This window comes from Terrapene carolina, unplaced genomic scaffold (assembly GCF_002925995.2).
Source record: "Terrapene carolina triunguis isolate 2854851 unplaced genomic scaffold, T_m_triunguis-2.0 Scaffold192, whole genome shotgun sequence".
In the NCBI taxonomy this organism is placed as follows: domain Eukaryota; kingdom Metazoa; phylum Chordata; order Testudines; family Emydidae; genus Terrapene; species Terrapene triunguis.
The window spans coordinates 1022250-1040557 of record NW_020664543.1 but is presented as its reverse complement, the minus strand read 5'-3'; the positions used below and the strand labels follow the sequence as shown (position 1 = coordinate 1040557).

The window sequence follows — 18308 nt, the reverse complement described above, 5'->3', positions numbered from 1 at the left end:
AAACTGGGCCCTCTGCTAATGCACCAAAGGTTATCTGCAGAACATACAGAAGTTGAGGAATGCAAAAGTTAAGGACCTGAATAATAATAATTGTGATAACTTACCTCATATTTTCAATGATTATTCTGCTATTTGATGTACAGCAATGCTGTGGGCAAGTTGGTGTTATTTTGCCTACCCTGGGTGTTGGTATTTAAATAAGTAACTTTCACATTACATGAAGGCAGGGGTTTGCATTGAATGTCTATAATGAGCCTGTATTTAGTAACGGGGTAACTGATGGCATGTATGGTCCTATTGCAGCCAGACGTCAAGCTCTCCATCAGTCAGTTCATGGCCTATGTCCACAAAACTGTAAATGAGATGTCCAAAGTCTACCTAGCCACCGAGAGGCGCTATAACTATACAACCCCGAAAACCTTTCTGGAACAGATAAAACTTTACCAGAATCTGCTCTTTAAAAAGAGAAGAGAGCTCATTGCAAAAATCGACAGGTTGGAGAATGGCTTAATGAAACTTCAGAGTACTGCTTCCCAGGTACGTGTGTCCAGGGACACCTTCACCCATCCATTCTGATCCCGAGGTTTTGGTGGTCAGTGCTTGGGGCTGCTAATGAGATATGAAATGTTCTAGTTCTCTTCATCTTGGCAGAGACCAGGGTCAGTTACAGCAAATGGACAGGGAGCCCATGTCTGGGATCCATCCCCATTCCGCGTGCTACTGTAAGTCCCACTGCTTTTGTTCTGTATATTGGAAACATTGGGTGAGCAGTGACATCATTATTGGGGTGGCCTTGAGAGCCCCATTCTGCCAGGGGCTGCACACACATCACAATGACTGTCCCTGCCCCAGATGGTTCACAGCCTTAACGTGTGATGAGAGACAACAGACGCAGCAGGATGGGGAGGGTGTGGAATGGTGAATGATCTGTTTGGTATAACTGAGCAGTGGTCCTGGTGTTCCCCTTGCCTCTTTCTGTCTCCTTTAGGACTTGAAACCCTCTTTTCTCTAAACAGTTCAAAAACAACCGTAGATACCAGGCATTGCCTTCCTCTGCAAATTACCTAGCTGTTTTCCTGTGTCTGGGAGCAGACTGTTCCTATTCCTACTGTACTCTGTATAGGTTGATGACCTAAAAGCCAAACTTGCTGTCCAAGAGCTGGAGCTGAAGCATAAGAATGAGGATGCAGATAAACTGATCCAGGTAGTAGGTGTTGAAACTGAGAAAGTGAGCAAGGAGAAGGTGATTGCTGATGAGGAGGAGCTGAAGGTTCAGGTCATTAACACGGTATGTTCACATCTCCCAGGACATCAGTGCATTTAGCTAAAGCTTCTCTCCTGCCATGGCACCACCACAAGAGGCTCCGTGACTAGGGACCATCAGCTACTGACTAACAGAGAAAGCTCCTCTGCCCAAGGGTGTGTTTTGAAGGAGCTCAGCGCATCCCTGCTGCCAGCTGCTGTATTGCAACAGGGGAAAGAAATCTGGAGACAGAACAACTTTTCTTCCAAACGGATATTTAGTGGCTAGGCCCCTGAAGCCTCGGCTTGGTCCCCAGCCCAGTGAGCTACGTGCACGCAGCCCGGCAATGGCAGGGGCTGCGAGGTTCCTTTACACACCCGGCACTTGCAGCTCTTGCAGCTCACGCTCTTCCCTAGGCGTCTGCCGAGAAGTGTTGGTTATTACTGTACTTTGGGAAGGCTCCTAGGGGCCCAACCAGGGGAGAACGAGCCCCTTTTGTACAGCCAGTCCCTGTCCCAAAGGTCTCCCTATCTAAGAAGAGGATGACAGTAAAGCGGGGCCGGGGGGGAGGGGACAGGTTCACAGGAACAGGAGCTCTGTTGTTCTGGATTCACCCTGTGCCCATATAGATATAGAGTGTATGTGTTGGGGTTATTTTTCTTGGAGATTAGCAACTGGGTAGCAGGCATCCCCACATGGCCCCTGCCTGGCCATCACCAGCTAGCAGGGTTCTGTGGCAGCCTTTAGCCATGAGCTGTGATTGGGGAGGCAAAGGAGGAGGGGCAGTGGCTTTACAGTTGGTGGGGGAGGTTGTTCCACACACAGGGGCGATGCCTGGGGGAGAAAGGGACAAACTGGCATCTTTGAATAAGCTGCCATTAAGTTCAACATGCTCCCTCCGCCCCGAGTGTGAATCCCTTGTTCTGTTGATAACTTGGCCCTTCCCCTCGCCAAGTGCCCTGCTTCTGACTAGCTCGAACAGAGCCATCCCTGTCCCTGCCGGGCGTTTGTGCTTGTGCTAGGGATGGCGTGACAGACCCGCAGACTGAAGCAGGACGGGGACTGCAGGGCCATGGCAGCTCAAGTTTCCCCCCCTCCCCGGCTCCTGTCCCGGTTACTCCCCGGGGACCATTCCAGCCCATCGAGCCTGAGCCCATCCCAACCAGAGGCAAGCGAGCCTCAGCTGTGATGTGAAACGAGCACCTGTGCAAAGGGAACAAGCCAGAGCCCAGCAACCCCCTCGTGCAGCCCTGCATTCACTGTGTGCATTGCTTCCATCAGAATGTAACCGAAAAACAAAGAGCCTGTGAGACTGACTTGGCTAAAGCGGAACCTGCTTTATTAGCAGCACAAGAAGCTCTAGACACTCTCAATAAGGTAAATATTTTCCTGAGTGGGGAGGAAATGATTTCCCTGGTTAGTTTTTATCTTCTGGCTGCTAGGCAGGGGCATGCGCAAGGGGGGCAAGCGGAGGCACGAGGCCCCCCCCAATAATCAGTGAGGGACACAGTATTCTCCCTGCCCCGGGGCTGCGGTGGGGAGAGAGCCGCAGCCTCAGAGCAGGGGGCCGGGGGCAGTAAGCTCCTCCCGGGGCCGGGAGAGGAGGGGGAGGCAGCAAGCTTCTTCCAGGGCCAGGGAGTTTCTGTGAACCCCCTTTCCAAAAGGGGTCATATTTAAATTCCTGTGCATGCCCCTGCCAGTGGGAACCAGACTAACTGGATTCCAAGCTTTGTTGCAAAGCTAGACGTGTTACTTCACTTTTCAGTACCCTCCACCCTGTGCAAAACTGATCAGTCTTTTCTGTTCTCCTTAGAACAACCTGACAGAGCTGAAGTCTTTCGGTTCGCCTCCCGAAGCAGTGGTTAATGTCACAGCAGCTGTGATGATACTGACAGCTCCAGGGGGCAAGATACCAAAGGACAAAAGCTGGAAGGCAGCTAAAATCATGATGGGGAAAGTAGATTCTTTCCTGGATACCTTAAAGAAGTATGATAAAGAGCACATTCCTGAACCCTGTCTGAAAGCATTTAAGTGAGTGAAATGAGGGCTGGAGTCCACTGGGGCAGGGACTGAATGAAAGTTGGGGGTCCCAGAGTGTTTTTCAGCACCCCCGGCCATGCAGTTGTCTCCACAGAGCCACGCTCCATCACTGGAATCTCTGTCATGAGGCAGTTCTGGGACCAGAGCCAAAGATTTCAGCACTAATGAAAACCAGGCCCTTGGTGGGTTAAGCTGGGCACCCGAAATCAGTGTCTACTTCTGAAAACGTGGCTGCAAGTAACTTGTCCAAGGCCCCAAAGGAGAATCTGTGTCATAACCCAGATTAGCCAACACCATCTCCTTTAATGCTATCTTGATTTGTATTTCTCTCTTCAGGCCCTATCAGTCAGATCCAACCTTTGACCCTGAGTTCATACTCTCAAAGTCAACAGCTGCAGCAGGTCTGTGCTCCTGGTGTTTAAATATCGTTCGCTTCTATGAAGTGTACTGTGATGTCGCACCCAAGAGGCAGGCGCTAGAGGAGGCTAATGCAGAATTGGCCGAGGCACAAGATAAACTCAGTCACATTAAAAACAAGATTGCAGTAAGTGCATGTTACTCTCCCTGGCAAAATAATCCAACCACAAACTTGCTACCTGAGTCAATATCTCTGTTTAAATTGGTTGCTGTCCATCATTGGTAATAAATGGTTAAACTGTGGATCAGAGAATGAAGCCAAAGGTAAGTGAGACAGATTCCTAGAAGTCTGTGAAGTGCAGACTTGCTTTGTAACGGATACCTGTGCCTGCAGAGCTTTCTCCCTCCTCGGGATCGTGTGGCATTCACAGGTTCCAGATTGAATAGCTAATTGCAAACATCTTGTTTTTAAAGGACCTAAATGCCAACTTGGCAACTCTAACAGCAGAATTTGAAAAGGCCACAGCTGAAAAAATCAAATGCCAACAAGAGGCTGATGCTACTAACAGAGTCATCACCTTAGCAAACAGGTACAGTGCCACTGCCAACACCCAGCTCATAACGCATGTCCCTGGCACTGGCCAGGACTGTTCAACCACCAGTCTTCAATGTCGGCTGTTTAATGATCAGACCTGAGATTCTCTAACATCACCTCCTGGGGCAAGAAACTCTCTCGAATGGTATGAAAGACAAAGATGAATGCGCTGGAAAATCCCTGATATGGGCATTATTTCAGTTGCCTCATTTAGGAATGGTCACTTGACGTGAACATGTATCTTTAGTAATTGGTTTAATAGAATTGAAGTTTGTCAGTTTAATATTCAACATTTTCAGTCAATAATGTTCTTCCCATCAAGAGCTTTGTATCGCTGTCCAGTTACTATCCATTCTGCGACCCTTGGAAGCAATCTCCCCTGCTTATGCCTTCATTACTCAGACTTGTCCCGACAGTGGCAGTGCTCAACTAGTCGTGAATATTTGTATTTATCTATCTCCGAATATCAGTCACTGGGAAGCTCCATAAGCCACTGAGCCCTCCGGAGACAGCAGCTGTACCATCTTTTTCCAGCATCTTGGAGCTGCAGCCCCAGAAAGCTTTTTGGAGAGCTCACAAGGAAGAGTTTTAAATGGACAAATATGCAGAGTTTATTGATACTTCCAGCCTCTGCAGTTACTTCCAGGAGACACTGTAAATTCTCCAGGCCAGGGCAGGACCACGGATCTACCTGAGTCTGTGCAGGCCCACGGGGTCAAAATTCAGTAATAATCATATACTTCTCTCCTTTGAAATGTCACTGCAGGCTTGTTGGAGGATTAGCATCGGAAAATGTTCGCTGGGCTGAGGCTGTGGAAAACTTCAGAGAGCAGGAGAAGACTTTGTGTGGAGATGTCCTGCTGATTTCAGCCTTTGTTTCCTACGTTGGCTATTTTACTAAGAAATATAGGACTGAGCTGATGGACAAGTACTGGATACCATACTTAAATGAATTGAAGGTAAATCAGTATAGCACAGGCATAAAGCCAACGGTGTTTGTTTCATGCCACTAGGAAAAGCAATATAGGCTGAGCATAGGGCTGGTATACACAGTTTGTTCACCCCCTTACATTGTATTTGTGAAGATCCCGCAAGGGGCTGTGATTTAGCCTGGCCCATGGCACCCTCTGATGGACTCGGGTAGGTGGGAATGCATTTCAGTGCATTTTCAAATGGACTCTAGCCGACAGGGGGCACAGCTGCCTTATCTCAGGCTAGGTCTACACTGGGGGGGGGGGGTCGATTTAAGAGACGCAAATTCAGCTACGCGAATAGCGTAGCTGAATTCGACGTATCCGAGCCGACTTACCCCACTGTGAGGATGGCGGCAAATCGACCGCCGCGGCTCCCCCGTCAACGGCGCTTACTCCTACCTGCGCTGGTGGAGTACGTGCATCGATTCAGGGATTGATTGTCGCGTCCCGACGAGACGCGATAATTCGATCCCCGAGAGACCGATTTCTACCCACCGATCCAGGCGGGTAGTGAAGACAAGCCCTCAGAATGGTCTTGGTGCTTTAAGTTTTTAATCACATCTTTGGCCTGTACGTTGTTAAATAATTTAGTGCTCAGTAGTTTGAGATGAGCTAGAGAGAGCCTCACCCACAACCCTAGATCGGCAGGTGCTTCAGAGATACCTGTTGTGTTGCAGGTGCCAATTCCTGTTACACCAGGGTTGGATCCTTTGAGCCTTCTGACTGACGATGCAGATATCGCTACTTGGAATAACCAAGGGCTGCCCAGTGACCGCATGTCTACCGAAAACGCCACGATTCTGTGCAACACGGAGCGCTGGCCTCTCATTGTGGATGCCCAATTACAAGGGGTCAAATGGATTAAAAACAAATATGGAGAAGAGCTGAAATCAATCAGACTGGGACAGAGAAGGTTTGTTTGGGCACGCTGGTTCTTTACACAGCTGTCTGATAATTTGCCCTCACAATACTCTGCAGAGTTCCTCTGCCAGAAAGACATGCCTTAATGATGAGGCCAAGCAGGCAGCGTCAGGTCCAGCAGAACCCTCTCCTTTGACGTTATTTGTGCAAGGAGACACCTGACTGGGTTTATTCTGGAGACTCTTCAGTGCTTGTTTTATGTATCAATTACTATCCTTCATGCCATGTCCTCTGCAGAGCCTCACATAGAGCACATGGGGGCGTATGCTCTGCTGTTCCACCATTCCAGAACCAAGGGTACCCTTGCCCCCCGCCCCTCACTTCCTGAGCAGATGTGGAACCCAGTCTTCTCTCTGCTCCAGGATCTGAGCCTCACCACAGATCTTCTCCCATCCTGCAGGAGGGAGGGGGGTGTTTGGCCCATTAGCCTGTGTGTCAAGAGGTCAGGTCCTCAGCACACTTGGAGCACTCCAGGTAGCAAGAGAAAGAAGTGTAAGGAAACCAGGTCTCCAGTGCACTCAGACTGCCGGCTGTGAGCCTGGCTGGCTATGTCCTGATGCAGATGGCCGCCTTGGGTCACATGGGCCAGAGATAAGGGGCTGCTCAGATCTGTGATGTTCGGTCCTTTGTCAGACCCTGTGCATCTGACAGTGCTGGGCCTCCCTGGTCAACGTAGTCTGAATTATTCATTGGATCCTGAGTCTGCAGGTGATGGGCCCCTTTGGATCCTCTATTTGAACAAGGCCCCGGGCTTCTTCAGCACACGTAGCTCTGTAAAGCTCTGCAGAGAACCAGGATTACCTTGGCAAGCCACCGTGGTGTGTGAGGGTCTGGAGGGTGCTGGTGCTCCTCCCCCGTCGCATAGTGCTTCCTGGGGCAATGTTTGCATGGCTAAGGCTCTTCTCCAATGTGCTGCAGCTATCTGGATATCATTGAGCAAGCTATATCAGAGGGACACCCCCTGATCATTGAGAACATCGGCGAGTCGGTGGAGCCTGTGCTGGACCCTTTGCTAGGCAGGAACACCATCAAAAAGGGAAAGTAAGTGTATTCTCACTCCTCTTGACAAAGGAATCGGAGCTTCTAGCATAGAATCAAAGGGTTGGAAAGGACCGTATGGGTCATTGAGTGCGATCCCCTGCCAAGATGTAGCATTTGCTGTGTCTAAACCAGCCAAGACAGATGGCTAGCCAAATCCTCTGCTCTGAGCAGTTCCATTTTCAACCCACGGAAATGTGCTGGCAGATTTGGGACCAGACCTTTCTGGGCAGAGCTGTGACTCTCTGACCAGTTTTCCCTCCCTTTTTAACAACCCTTTCCTCGGGGGGATTGTCACTGTCCCTCTTACTGTGTTTTACCACAAAGGCTAATTTTCTGGGCCACTGAGTCACGGTTGGTTAACGATTTGAGAGCAGAAGCCTTCACAGGTGCTTGGGCTGCACAATAAAGTGAAATAAACAAGAAGATTTCTTTTGTTTTACACTAAATGGCAGATGCAGGTACACACCCAGCAGTGGGGCTTTCCTTGAGAGCGACCCCGAGTGCCCTCACCCCTTGGTCCCTTCTCCCACTCCTGCTTCTTGCCCATCTCTAGTCCCTTCTCCAGGCCTTTCCATCTCTCCATTCAAAGCTCTCTGAAAACTCCCTCCTGCTGTGTGACAGGGCTGGGGATGTTAATCATTATTGACTAAGGGGGCTGCCTTAGCACCTGGTCCAAAACCCACTGACATCCGCAGGAATTTCCCCATTGACCCATCAGAGCCTGACTGAGTCACTGCTTGATGGGTTTATTGTACCCTGGCCCTCTCTTTGCCGTGCTTTGTCTGAATGGAGACCGTCAGGCTGGCATTTGCAAAGGCGTCTCAGGGAGTTAGTTGCTCAAACCTAGCTGCAGTCCAACGGGAGTTGGGCACCTAACTGCCTCCAGCTGCCGGGACAATCCCAGTCCATGCTCTGCTGCAGAGCTGTGTCTTTGTATATGCTCCAGTAAAGTGGGGCTCAAAGTAACGAATCTCTCATAACTAGCAGTTAGGGCATTGGTAGGAGGGGTAGTGTCTGTGTTGGTTTGTTTAATGCCAAATGGTTTAGCACTTACCAAAAGTCACTGTTTTGTTCAATTAAACAGATACATTAGGATAGGCGATAAAGAAGTGGAGTACCATCCAGACTTCCGTCTGATTCTGCACACCAAATACTTTAACCCCCATTACAAGCCAGAGATGCAGGCTCAGTGCACTTTAATTAACTTCCTGGTAACCAGAGATGGACTGGAGGATCAGCTGTTGGCAGCAGTGGTTGCAAAAGAGAGGCCAGATCTAGAGCAACTGAAGGTATCGATGCTATTGCTGGAGAGAAGGTAGAGCCTGCTGTAGCATTACTTATAGATAGCGAAACACACCTGCTATTCCAGCCAGACCTACACTGTTTACAGAAAACTGACTGAGCCCTACTTAGGACTCACTGTCATCTATACTGGGTACTTTCTCCAGGAAATCTCCAGTGCCAATAAGAGTGATAATGTTCTGATAGATTTGCTCCTTAAATGATAAATATTGGTGTGGGTCACATGTACAACACATGTAACAGCGATCAATAGACAACACATGATCTACTACAAGTTATATCTAATAACTCTACCCCTTTGGAACAAAGGAAGCAGCATCAGGTCCATTCAAGCTCAGCAATCCACACTAGATGGTGGGGTACAATCATTTTTATTTCGATGCATTAAACTGACTATATCGTTCTGGAGCTGCAACCCCACCATAACGGGACAGGAGTGTCATTGCCCTGTCTGGTTCTCTATGAAGGTTAGGATGTGTCAGAATGTTGTGATTTAAATAAGAAGGGCCTGCCTCTCCCCTGCATTGCACCCAGTGATGAAAGCATTTTAGTGGGATTCTCATGTCATGGTGCGGTTAGCGGGCCCAGCTAATATATTTTAAACAAAAGTGTAGCGTACACTCCGAGAGAAATGGTAGGTGAGATAATCTTTTCCTATCTTAGGACCAACATGACTACAGCAACATTGTAAACATAGAATACATTCAGTCATTTCTTCAGTGACTTATACAGCCCATAACTACATTATAAACTAAACTGATATGCAAAAGAACATAAAACCAACAATAGCACCTGCTAATTGGTGCATTATTCCATTGTGCCTGTCAAGGGTACCTAGTTTAAATCACTCCAAACTGATGCTATGAAAGTTTTAGTTGTAAATCCCTTGCTAACTAATTTTCCTCTTTTGTGCATTGATGCTGTAGGCAAATCTCACAAAAAGTCAAAATGAATTTAAGATTTTATTGAAAGAGCTGGAGGACTCTTTGCTTGCCCGCCTCTCTGCTGCATCAGGAAACTTCCTGGGAGACACCGCATTGGTGGAGAATCTAGAGACAACAAAGCAAACAGCCATAGAAATTGAGGAAAAAGTAAGAAAGCTGCCCCAAGGCTCCTGCAGGTCACACTGTGGAACCAGTAGAGTTTCTTTTAGAAAATGAATTTGGTGTCCAACTCTGTCAAAGCAGGGGAGAGGACTGGGAGACATGTTGTTTTCCAGGACATGCAAAGCTGCTGTAGTAACATTATGTTTGTTTTTAAGGTGAGAGAAGCTAAAATTACAGAAATTAAAATTAATGAAGCTAGAGAAAACTACAGGCCAGCTGCAGAAAGGGCATCCTTGTTGTACTTTATACTGAATGACCTCAACAAAATTGACCCCATCTACCAGTTCTCATTAAAGGTAAGTAACAAATATGGGGCAGACAGTTCTATGTAACTGAACAGATTTTCAAAGAATTCACAAGGGTCATTGTTGCTACAATTCTGAGTGTTTTATTGAAAACAACAATTGAGTCATCCATCTCTAACCGTTTCTGGCTAGGCATTCAATGTAGTCTTTGAGAAGGCCATCCAGCGAACTCCTCCAGCTGAAGACGTAAAGCACCGGGTGATAAACCTAACAGATGAGATCACCTACTCAGTCTTTGTGTACACTGCACGGGGACTCTTTGAGAGAGACAAACTCATTTTCATGGCCCAAGTTGCCTTTCAGGTAATACTGGACTCCAGTTAAAATTAGTAGCTAATACAACTTTTCAGATATGTAATACATGGTGGTCTCTTATTTCTGGGGCAAAGCATGTGTCCCCCATATTAGCCTTAATTATTATTATGATGATTTTGTCATGCAAACTTTTACGTCAGAGCTGCAGGGAAAAAACTCCTAGTCAAGGAAGTGTCGTAGCCTGTGGGGAGGGGTTTTGGAGTGCGAGCCCACCTGCCCTGGCAGTTCCTGACCTGCAGGGCTGGGTCCAGCTCCTCACCCTGGGCGTTGCGACCCCATGCGCTAGGTCACCACTCCCATCAAATTTGGCCCCTCCATCTCCAGCTATGGAAGGGTGGAGATACCAGACTCCAGTGGCACTCTGACCACATGGCCCAGCTGTCCATTTCCAGAGCAGAGAGCCAGGCCCACAGGAGCCATCATTGCAAGGGTCGCAGACTTTATTAAAATTCCGATTGCCATGAACACTGTGAGCTCCATGCCAAAATCGTAGCTTTAATCTTCTGGATGGTGTGTAAACGCACCCTGCTTTACAGTCAGGGCTCAGTCAGTCATGCTCTCACCCGGAGAATTTACATCCTAAAGTTTGAGCCAAAATCCACTGACGTCAATGGAAGATTCCCCAGACTTCAGGGGACTTTGGTTCAGGCCCCAACACCTGTATCCACTAGGATGCCTGAGAATGTGCTCAACTGCATTGAACCCCGGGGCCCAGTTCTACCAACACTTGGTGAGAGCAGAAGGGACCGTCATGATCGAGCCACTTGCGTAGCACAGAATCTCACTCAGTGATTCCTGCATCAAGCCCTTGTGTGGCGCTCTTGTCCCACTGAAGAGAATGGCAAAATGCCTACTGACTTCATTGGGCCAGGGTTTCACCCCAATGCTCAATAGTGGAGTAATCCCATTGCTTTCCAGAGAGCTAGTCAGGTAAGTGAGCGCTGAGCCGTGTTGGAAGGATTGGGCCCGCACACGTGGGGAGGGGCAGAGTTGAGATGCTCTGGGAGAACGCAGGGTAGCAATTGTTCCTGGGAGAAGTGAGTTGGAGGTGGGGAGAGGTGCTTGGCGGGCTGCTCCAAGTGTGCGTGAGGGTGAAGCGAAGAGGAGGAGACTGGGGCAGGCGGGAAGGGGCTGTCATGGTCAGAGCAGCAGGAAAGGGATGACCCTTATGGCTGCACTGGGTAGAGTACGGGGGAGAAGCAGGAAGGTGACCGATCCAGCCGGCAGTAATGATCCAAATGGAATGCTAGTGCAGACAAAGCCACAGGGGTTCCTCCCTTCATCGTGGCCCCATCATTGGTCCCAGTGGGCTTGTCTTGGTGGGCCAACATCCTTCTCCAGTGCTGCTGCTGTTATGCGTTTAACATTTACCGTGGCATCGCGCCGAGAGGCCAGCCAGGTCCCTGCCCCATTGTGCGAGGCTCTGTACAAACGCAGTAAACATGGCCCTGCCCGCAGAGAGTTCCACTGCCAGAGCCTGAGGGGTCCAGCCCATTTCCTCCGAGAGCCCATGCATCTGTACCACTTCTGCAATGTCCAATTTCCCAGCACGTGTGAGCACAGGGCTTGTGACACACAGCAGTTCTGCTAACAACTCACACTGTTCAGAAATGGATTATGTAACCTTGGGCAAGAGGCCTAACATTGCATTGTAATCTCTGCTTTCTCATCAGGTCTTGCTAATGAAGAAAGAAGTGAACCCGGTTGAACTGGACTTTCTTTTGCGCTTTCCGTTCAAGGCTGGACTGACGTCCCCTGTGGATTTCTTACAATCTCAAGGTTGGGGAGGAATTAAGGTGCGTCTGAAGAATGTAACATTTTGTACAAATTCTTGTCTTGTAAACACTACACAGAATAGACTAAGACACTGCACCGTGGAAGTCAGTAAACCAGGCCACACTATTGTGAGGCCACTAATATGCAGGTTGAAACAGGAGACAGGATAAGTTTAATAATGCTGGAGATTATTGGTTAAACTAACACCCTTGGGAGTTGTAGCTCTTAAAAATGCTGCTGTGGAACAGTCGCGTTATTGGAATATTTATCTAAAAATAATGTTGATTAGAAAACCCCTAATCAAATAATCAGCTAATCACCAAAGTAGCCACCATAGCAGAAGGTGGCATGAGAAGCAGTCAATTATGCAGCACTGTGTAACCCAGCATCACTTGGGAAGGCATCTGCGAGTTGGTATTGTTTTAAAGCTAAGAAGCCAGGCTTTGAGGTGTTTCCGGGCAGCGGCTAACGTCCCTTTTGTTTGTGAAAGTATCGGCGTTAAAATCAACATTGTTCATGTTTGTTTGACTGGCCCCTGAGTTACGGATGTTGCCCAGTAGATACACACAGCCATGTGGCACCTCTCCGCTGCACTGTATGCCTCTGCTCCAGACTGGGACCTCCCATTGGCTTCAGTGGGCATGTGCTGGAGAGAGCCACAGTTTCACTCCTAGAGAATAAGGCAAGTCAGAGTCAGCAAATGGAATAAGATCTAGAGGGAGAACATGACGGTGTTAAAAAATACCGATCCTGATGTTGAGAGTTTAAAAATGATACTTTCAACACAAATATTATCCTTCCCTTTCTTGTGCCTACACTGCCTCCCTGGCTGGGCCAGCACCAGGGGCGGCTCCAGGCACCAGCGCACCAAGCGCGTGCCTGGGGCGGCAATCCGCGGGCGGCGGCCTGCCGGTCGCTGTGGGGGCAGCAGTCAGGGAGCCTTCGGTGGCATGCCTACGGGAGGTCCGATGGTCCCCCGGCTTCGGCGGCAATTCGGCGGCGGGTACGCCGAAGCCGCAGGACCGCAGGCATGCCTCCGAAAGCCGCCTGACTGCCATGCTTGGGGTGGCAAAATACATAGAGCCGCCCCTGGCCAGCACCACCAGCTGTGCCATGTCTGTAGCTTAGACACCTCTCTTCTATTCTTCAGACATGTCTACCTCTTAAGTTTCTCCTGTACATACCACTATTAGCCTGTCTCCAAAGATGGTTTCTGGCTGGAGGGAAGGTGAACATGGATCACCATTATCACAGCAGACCCTTCATGTGCCTCTCATTTCTTGCATAATTGCACAGCCTAAATTGTTAGCATATTTTGGGTGCATCACAAAATCTCCACCTGCTCCACAAGAACCCCCAAGCCCCCACAACAGGAATCCAATGCTAATCACACCTTACCCTCTTTTTCTCAGATGGCAGCAAATATCTTGATTATGTCAGTGTTCAACAGAGTATCTGAGGATTTTTATACTGAAAGCTCACAGCCTAGGCATGATGCCACAGAAAGCTGTAGCCAGTGATTTTACACTACATCAATTAAATTAACTTTAAATAAAAATAAAAGGCTACCAGGTGTTGGGCTAGAGCATGTAACTGGCAACAGTTTGTACGAAACACTCAGCACTTGAGTCTGCTGTCAGCCACACCTGTGAAAAGCCACAATGTCTCCAGCAAGTCAATCCCCCTGGGTCACAGAGCCGGAGGAGGCACTAGAACACATAAGCAGCTGGTCCTTTTCTCATGTATTTGAAGGTCCTCTCAGATATGGATGAGTTCAAGAATTTAGACAGCGACATTGAAGGTTCGGCAAAGCGATGGAAAAAATTCGTTGAGTCGGAGGCGCCGGAGAAGGAAGTGTTCCCGAAGGAGTGGAAGAATAAATCAGCTCTGCAGAAGCTGTGTATGATGAGGTGCATGAGGCCAGACAGAATGACCTACGCAGTCAGGTATTCTCTCGTGACCCTGGAGGGACCCGTGCCGTCAGTGCCCAGAAGGGGCTTGGCATGCCTACGCGGAGTGATTCTGGGGAGGCATTTCACGGTGGTGCAGTAGAAATGGGACATGATGGAGCGTGCAGCTGTGCAGTAACTGCACCTGCCTGCGGCATGGGGATGAGGCACAGAGCTGACGGCATGCGGCCTGTCGCATGGTAATAGGCTTCCAAAAGGGCGTTTGAAAAAGGGGGGTTATGGTTGTTAGTCCCCTTGTGAAGAGCCAGCGTGTCCTGTGAGGCATGTGCCCAGAGACATCCAGCTTCAGGCACCCAGGCCACACCAGCACCCTGTGGTGGTCCTGAACATGTGCCATGTACCCCAACACCTCAGCTTCATCCTTTCTGCAGCCAGCTCTAACCGCAGAGACCTCCTCTATGCCCACTGCAATTGCTAGGGCTTCCCGCCCCAGCCCCGCTGTGTATCTAGAGCAGACACTTGTTGAGGTTGTTGTTCAACTAGAACTCGGCCGAACACTCTCGTTTGTCCCAGGCTGCCCTGGCAGATGGCAATGCTGAGGGGGAACACTGAAGGGATGTATGAAGTCCTTGGAGGTGTGGAGCTACCCTTTCTATGGTGGGGATGGGAACTCTCTTGCCCTGTGCAAGTGTAACACTGACAGACCCCGGTCGTCAGCGGGTGGCATCAAACCTGGAGCCTCTGGAGCTTAGTACATGAGCCTCTACAGCATGAGCTAAATAGAGCCGACTCATTAATCTCTCTCACTAAGTGGTCTTGGTGCCACTAGGTGGGACAGAACACCACACCCAGGAGGTGTGTGGGTTACACAAGCTAAAGGTTCAAGGTGACAATGGTGTAGATCTGGCCCAGATACTTTCCTTAGAAGTGCTCCAGGCATGCTGTGTAATCCAGTTTTTCTGTTATCTTCTCTGGGATTTCCTTGCTCGGATTAAATTTTTGTGCATTATTTTGGTTTGCAGCTCCACTCCCTGCCCTTAACACCTACTGAGCCGTTGTAGGAACATTTTCAGTTTTCATACAGTACTTAAAACCTATGCCCTGATCTGCCTTCGAGGCTAACTGTAGAAACACATGGCCTAGCCCTGCAAGTTATTTGTAATAAATTGGATAAAAAGTCTGGGACTAATTGTGCATCAACTTCTTTTTCACAGAAACTTTGTGGAAGAGAAGATGGGAAGTAAGTTTGTAGAAGGCAGAAGTGTTGAATTTTCTAAATCATATGAAGAGAGCAGCCCATCCACTGCAATATTCTTTATCCTCTCTCCAGGGGTTGACCCACTGAAAGACGTAGAGGCACTGGGTAAATCAATATTCCCCTTCACAAGCAGTAGGGTCTGTAGCATGGTAGTCATGGAAGACGTTATCAATAAAGAGCAGACATTGCATGCAATTTTTGGATTTTTATTTATTTTTATTTTTTTAATTTTAATGTATTCCTGTGGATTCCCCCCAGGAAGAAAGCTAGGCTTTACCATCGACAATGGAAAAATCCACAACGTGTCTCTAGGGCAAGGACAGGAAGTTGTGGCAGAAAATGCTCTGGATGTGGCTGCTATTCAAGGACACTGGGTCATTCTTCAGGTATTAGAAGCACCATTGCATTGTTGGTTCTCTGCTGTACCTTTGTGGTTTCTATAGTGATCTAATAGTATTTAGAGCAGCCCATTATACATTCAGAAATTCTCAGTGTCAGTGCAAAGAGTTCTACATAACACACATGTTGTTCAAAAGTCCTGCCTCTCCTCTCAAGGTGAACTGTCCTTTCCTAAATGCATTACCTCGCGCTTGTCTGTATTGAATGCCTTCAGCTATCATGTTACCCAACTTCCTGGTTGGTTAGATTCTGGAGTACATCACCTTTCTACCTCATCACCTGCCACCCAGCATGATTTGCTGCATCTGATCTTTAACTCCCATGGGCCAGCAGAAGCTAAGACTACTGTGGTGGTAGGCAGTGCATTCAGGGCCCAGGAGAATGGCTAGACATCCAGCTGATATAGCAGCACAGTGCTGGGAGAAGCATGTACTGTATATCATTTAGTAAAGGACTTCTAATGTTTCAGTGAAGAACACTGGCGAATACGCCATCACTTGGGAAGCTTTAAACCAAGGCTTGATTTCTTTCTAAAGAGGTGCTCTACATCAGTGGTTCTCAACCAGGGGTATACGTACCCCTGGGGGTACGCAGAGGTCTTCCGGGGGTACATCTCCTCATCTAGAGATTTGTCCAGTTTTACAACAGGCTACACAAAAAGCACTAGCAAAGTCAGTACAAACTAAAATTTCATACAATGACTCGTGTATACTGTTCTGTGTACTGTACACTGAAATGTAAGTACAATATTTATATTCCAGTTGATTTATTTTAGAATTATATGGTAAAAAGGAGAAAATAAGCAATTTTTCAGTAATAGTGTGCTGTGACACTTGTATTTTTGTAAGCAAGTCGTTTTTAAGTAAGGTGAGACTTGGGCTATGCAAGACAAATCAGACGCCGGAAATGGGGACAGTCGTCTGGAAAGGTTGAGAGCCACTGCTCTACGTCCACCAGAAGTTGTGGCCTATGTTATGCGGGAGGACAAACTGGATGCTGCTCATGGTCTCTTCTGGCCTTCCAGGCTATTCATCCAAATGTTAAAAGATGATGATGGGTACAAACCCTAGGAGACTGACGACAGTATTTGGTGGGCAGCTTCCACTGACCTGCGTCAAATCTAAACAGGTGACTACGTCATCAGAGGAAGCATGGGGCCTTGTCAGTGTATCACATCCCAGTGAAACAACAGGGAACAACTCAGGGCTGCTAGGCCTAAGAGGTGTGAAATAGCATCACCTCCTCCAGCACAGCACTTCCCACCTAGCACTGTGAGGGACTTCGGCTGTACGGGATTCAAATTTGGGAGCAAGAAGTAAAGTCAAATTGTGTGTGTTGCAGAATATCCACCTGGTTGCAAAGTGGCTGAGCACGCTGGATAAGAAGGTTGAGAGATACAGCATTGGCAGCCACGAGGATTACAGGGTGTTTATGAGTGCGGAACCTGCTCCCACTCCAGACGCGCATATTATTCCTCAAGGACTCCTGGAAAATGCCATTAAAATTACCAATGAGCCACCGACTGGCATGCATGCTAACTTGCACAAAGCACTGGATCTCTTTACTCAGGTATTGATGACAGGATTGATTTTTTGGTTGTTTTTTTTTAAGCTATTTGGGTTTGTTCTGTTGTTGTTTTAAACTTTTTTCTGCAGTCACAGCTCTTTATTAGAAGTTGTAAGGCCTCTCTCTTTTCAGGCTTTTCTCCCCAGGAGAGAGAGTGCAGCCTGCCTAGGAAATGGATTTCTTAGAGTCTAGATTCATAGTTTACCCCTAAGTCATCTAGTCTGACTCCTCTTAGCTCTGTTCTTTTCAGTGCACTAGTTCATACTGATGCCCTTCATAAAGGCATCTTCGCCACATTGGCATTAATTACAGGGCTTTTTCAAAGGTTTTTGCGTGCTTTCTGCATTGTAGTGGAAAAGGTACCCTTGTGATGTCCACTAAAGATCTCCGGGTGTTCCTATCAGTGTTCCCATAACATAAGATTTTACTAGGGACAGAGCAAATTTGTAATCCTTACAGTCCTGTTCAGCAATATTAAAAAATAATTAAATGTAAAGCTGCTAGTGATGGGGATGTTAAGAGGTGAGGTCATGCCAAGCGTGTCTGATTATAGAAGCACTCTACTGCAGCTGTGTGTTTTGCTTGGCTGCAAGTTTCTATTTGTAGGCTAATATACTATAGTCTGTCATTGCAAGAGTCATTTCTTCTCTGCCTGTAAATAATGGAAAATTGCAGCATGCTATGGTGTGTACCTTTAGAATGTTCCACAGCCAGTTCCAGAACTGGTAGAATCTTTCCACCAGGTGAAGCTTTTTAAGGGCCCTACTGCCCTTGGCCCTCAAAGACATAGGTACTAAGTGCAGGGAAGGGCCCTTCACCACAGATGAGGTCTCCAATTTATTAATAGAGCGCAGCATTCTTGTTGAGTGTTTTGGGATTGTACAGGTGTTTCGCTTACTGGTGTTCTTCAAACCTGTCTGAATTGGTTTCATACTACATGATACAGTGTAAGCTAGGTACTGGCTAGAAGAGCAGAGGAATGACTAGGTAACTTGGACTTGCTTAGAAGAAAACATGGCAGGGTTTATACTTATGCTTTTTTCCTACATCTGTTGGGCCTGGTGCAAAAGATGAGCTTCTGAAATTAAGAATTGTAGGTCACCCTGGTGTGCATAAGTATCAGAGACAATACAGATAATGCAGTTCTAGGAAGAAGCCTGATCAAAATACGCCTCTACTGCCTGCTTCTGCAGCACCACA

At 47.9% G+C, this 18308-nt stretch overlaps 1 protein-coding gene across 1 annotated transcript in view; it reads left to right on the top strand.

The window, feature by feature from the left end:
• Positions 1–18308, top strand: part of DNAH17 (dynein axonemal heavy chain 17) — a 68071-nt gene that overhangs the window by 40847 nt on the left and 8916 nt on the right. Inside the window, exons 36-53 of the mRNA XM_026654408.1 lie at positions 304–537; positions 1124–1288; positions 2525–2620; positions 3057–3274; positions 3620–3827; positions 4115–4230; positions 5002–5194; positions 5887–6122; positions 7049–7171; positions 8256–8460; positions 9400–9564; positions 9735–9875; positions 10017–10187; positions 11873–11995; positions 13728–13921; positions 15100–15248; positions 15402–15529; positions 16884–17111. Of these exons, the coding sequence (XP_026510193.1) occupies positions 304–537; positions 1124–1288; positions 2525–2620; positions 3057–3274; positions 3620–3827; positions 4115–4230; positions 5002–5194; positions 5887–6122; positions 7049–7171; positions 8256–8460; positions 9400–9564; positions 9735–9875; positions 10017–10187; positions 11873–11995; positions 13728–13921; positions 15100–15248; positions 15402–15529; positions 16884–17111 (3093 nt within the window). The remainder of the gene's footprint in view (positions 1–303; positions 538–1123; positions 1289–2524; positions 2621–3056; positions 3275–3619; positions 3828–4114; positions 4231–5001; positions 5195–5886; positions 6123–7048; positions 7172–8255; positions 8461–9399; positions 9565–9734; positions 9876–10016; positions 10188–11872; positions 11996–13727; positions 13922–15099; positions 15249–15401; positions 15530–16883; positions 17112–18308) is intronic.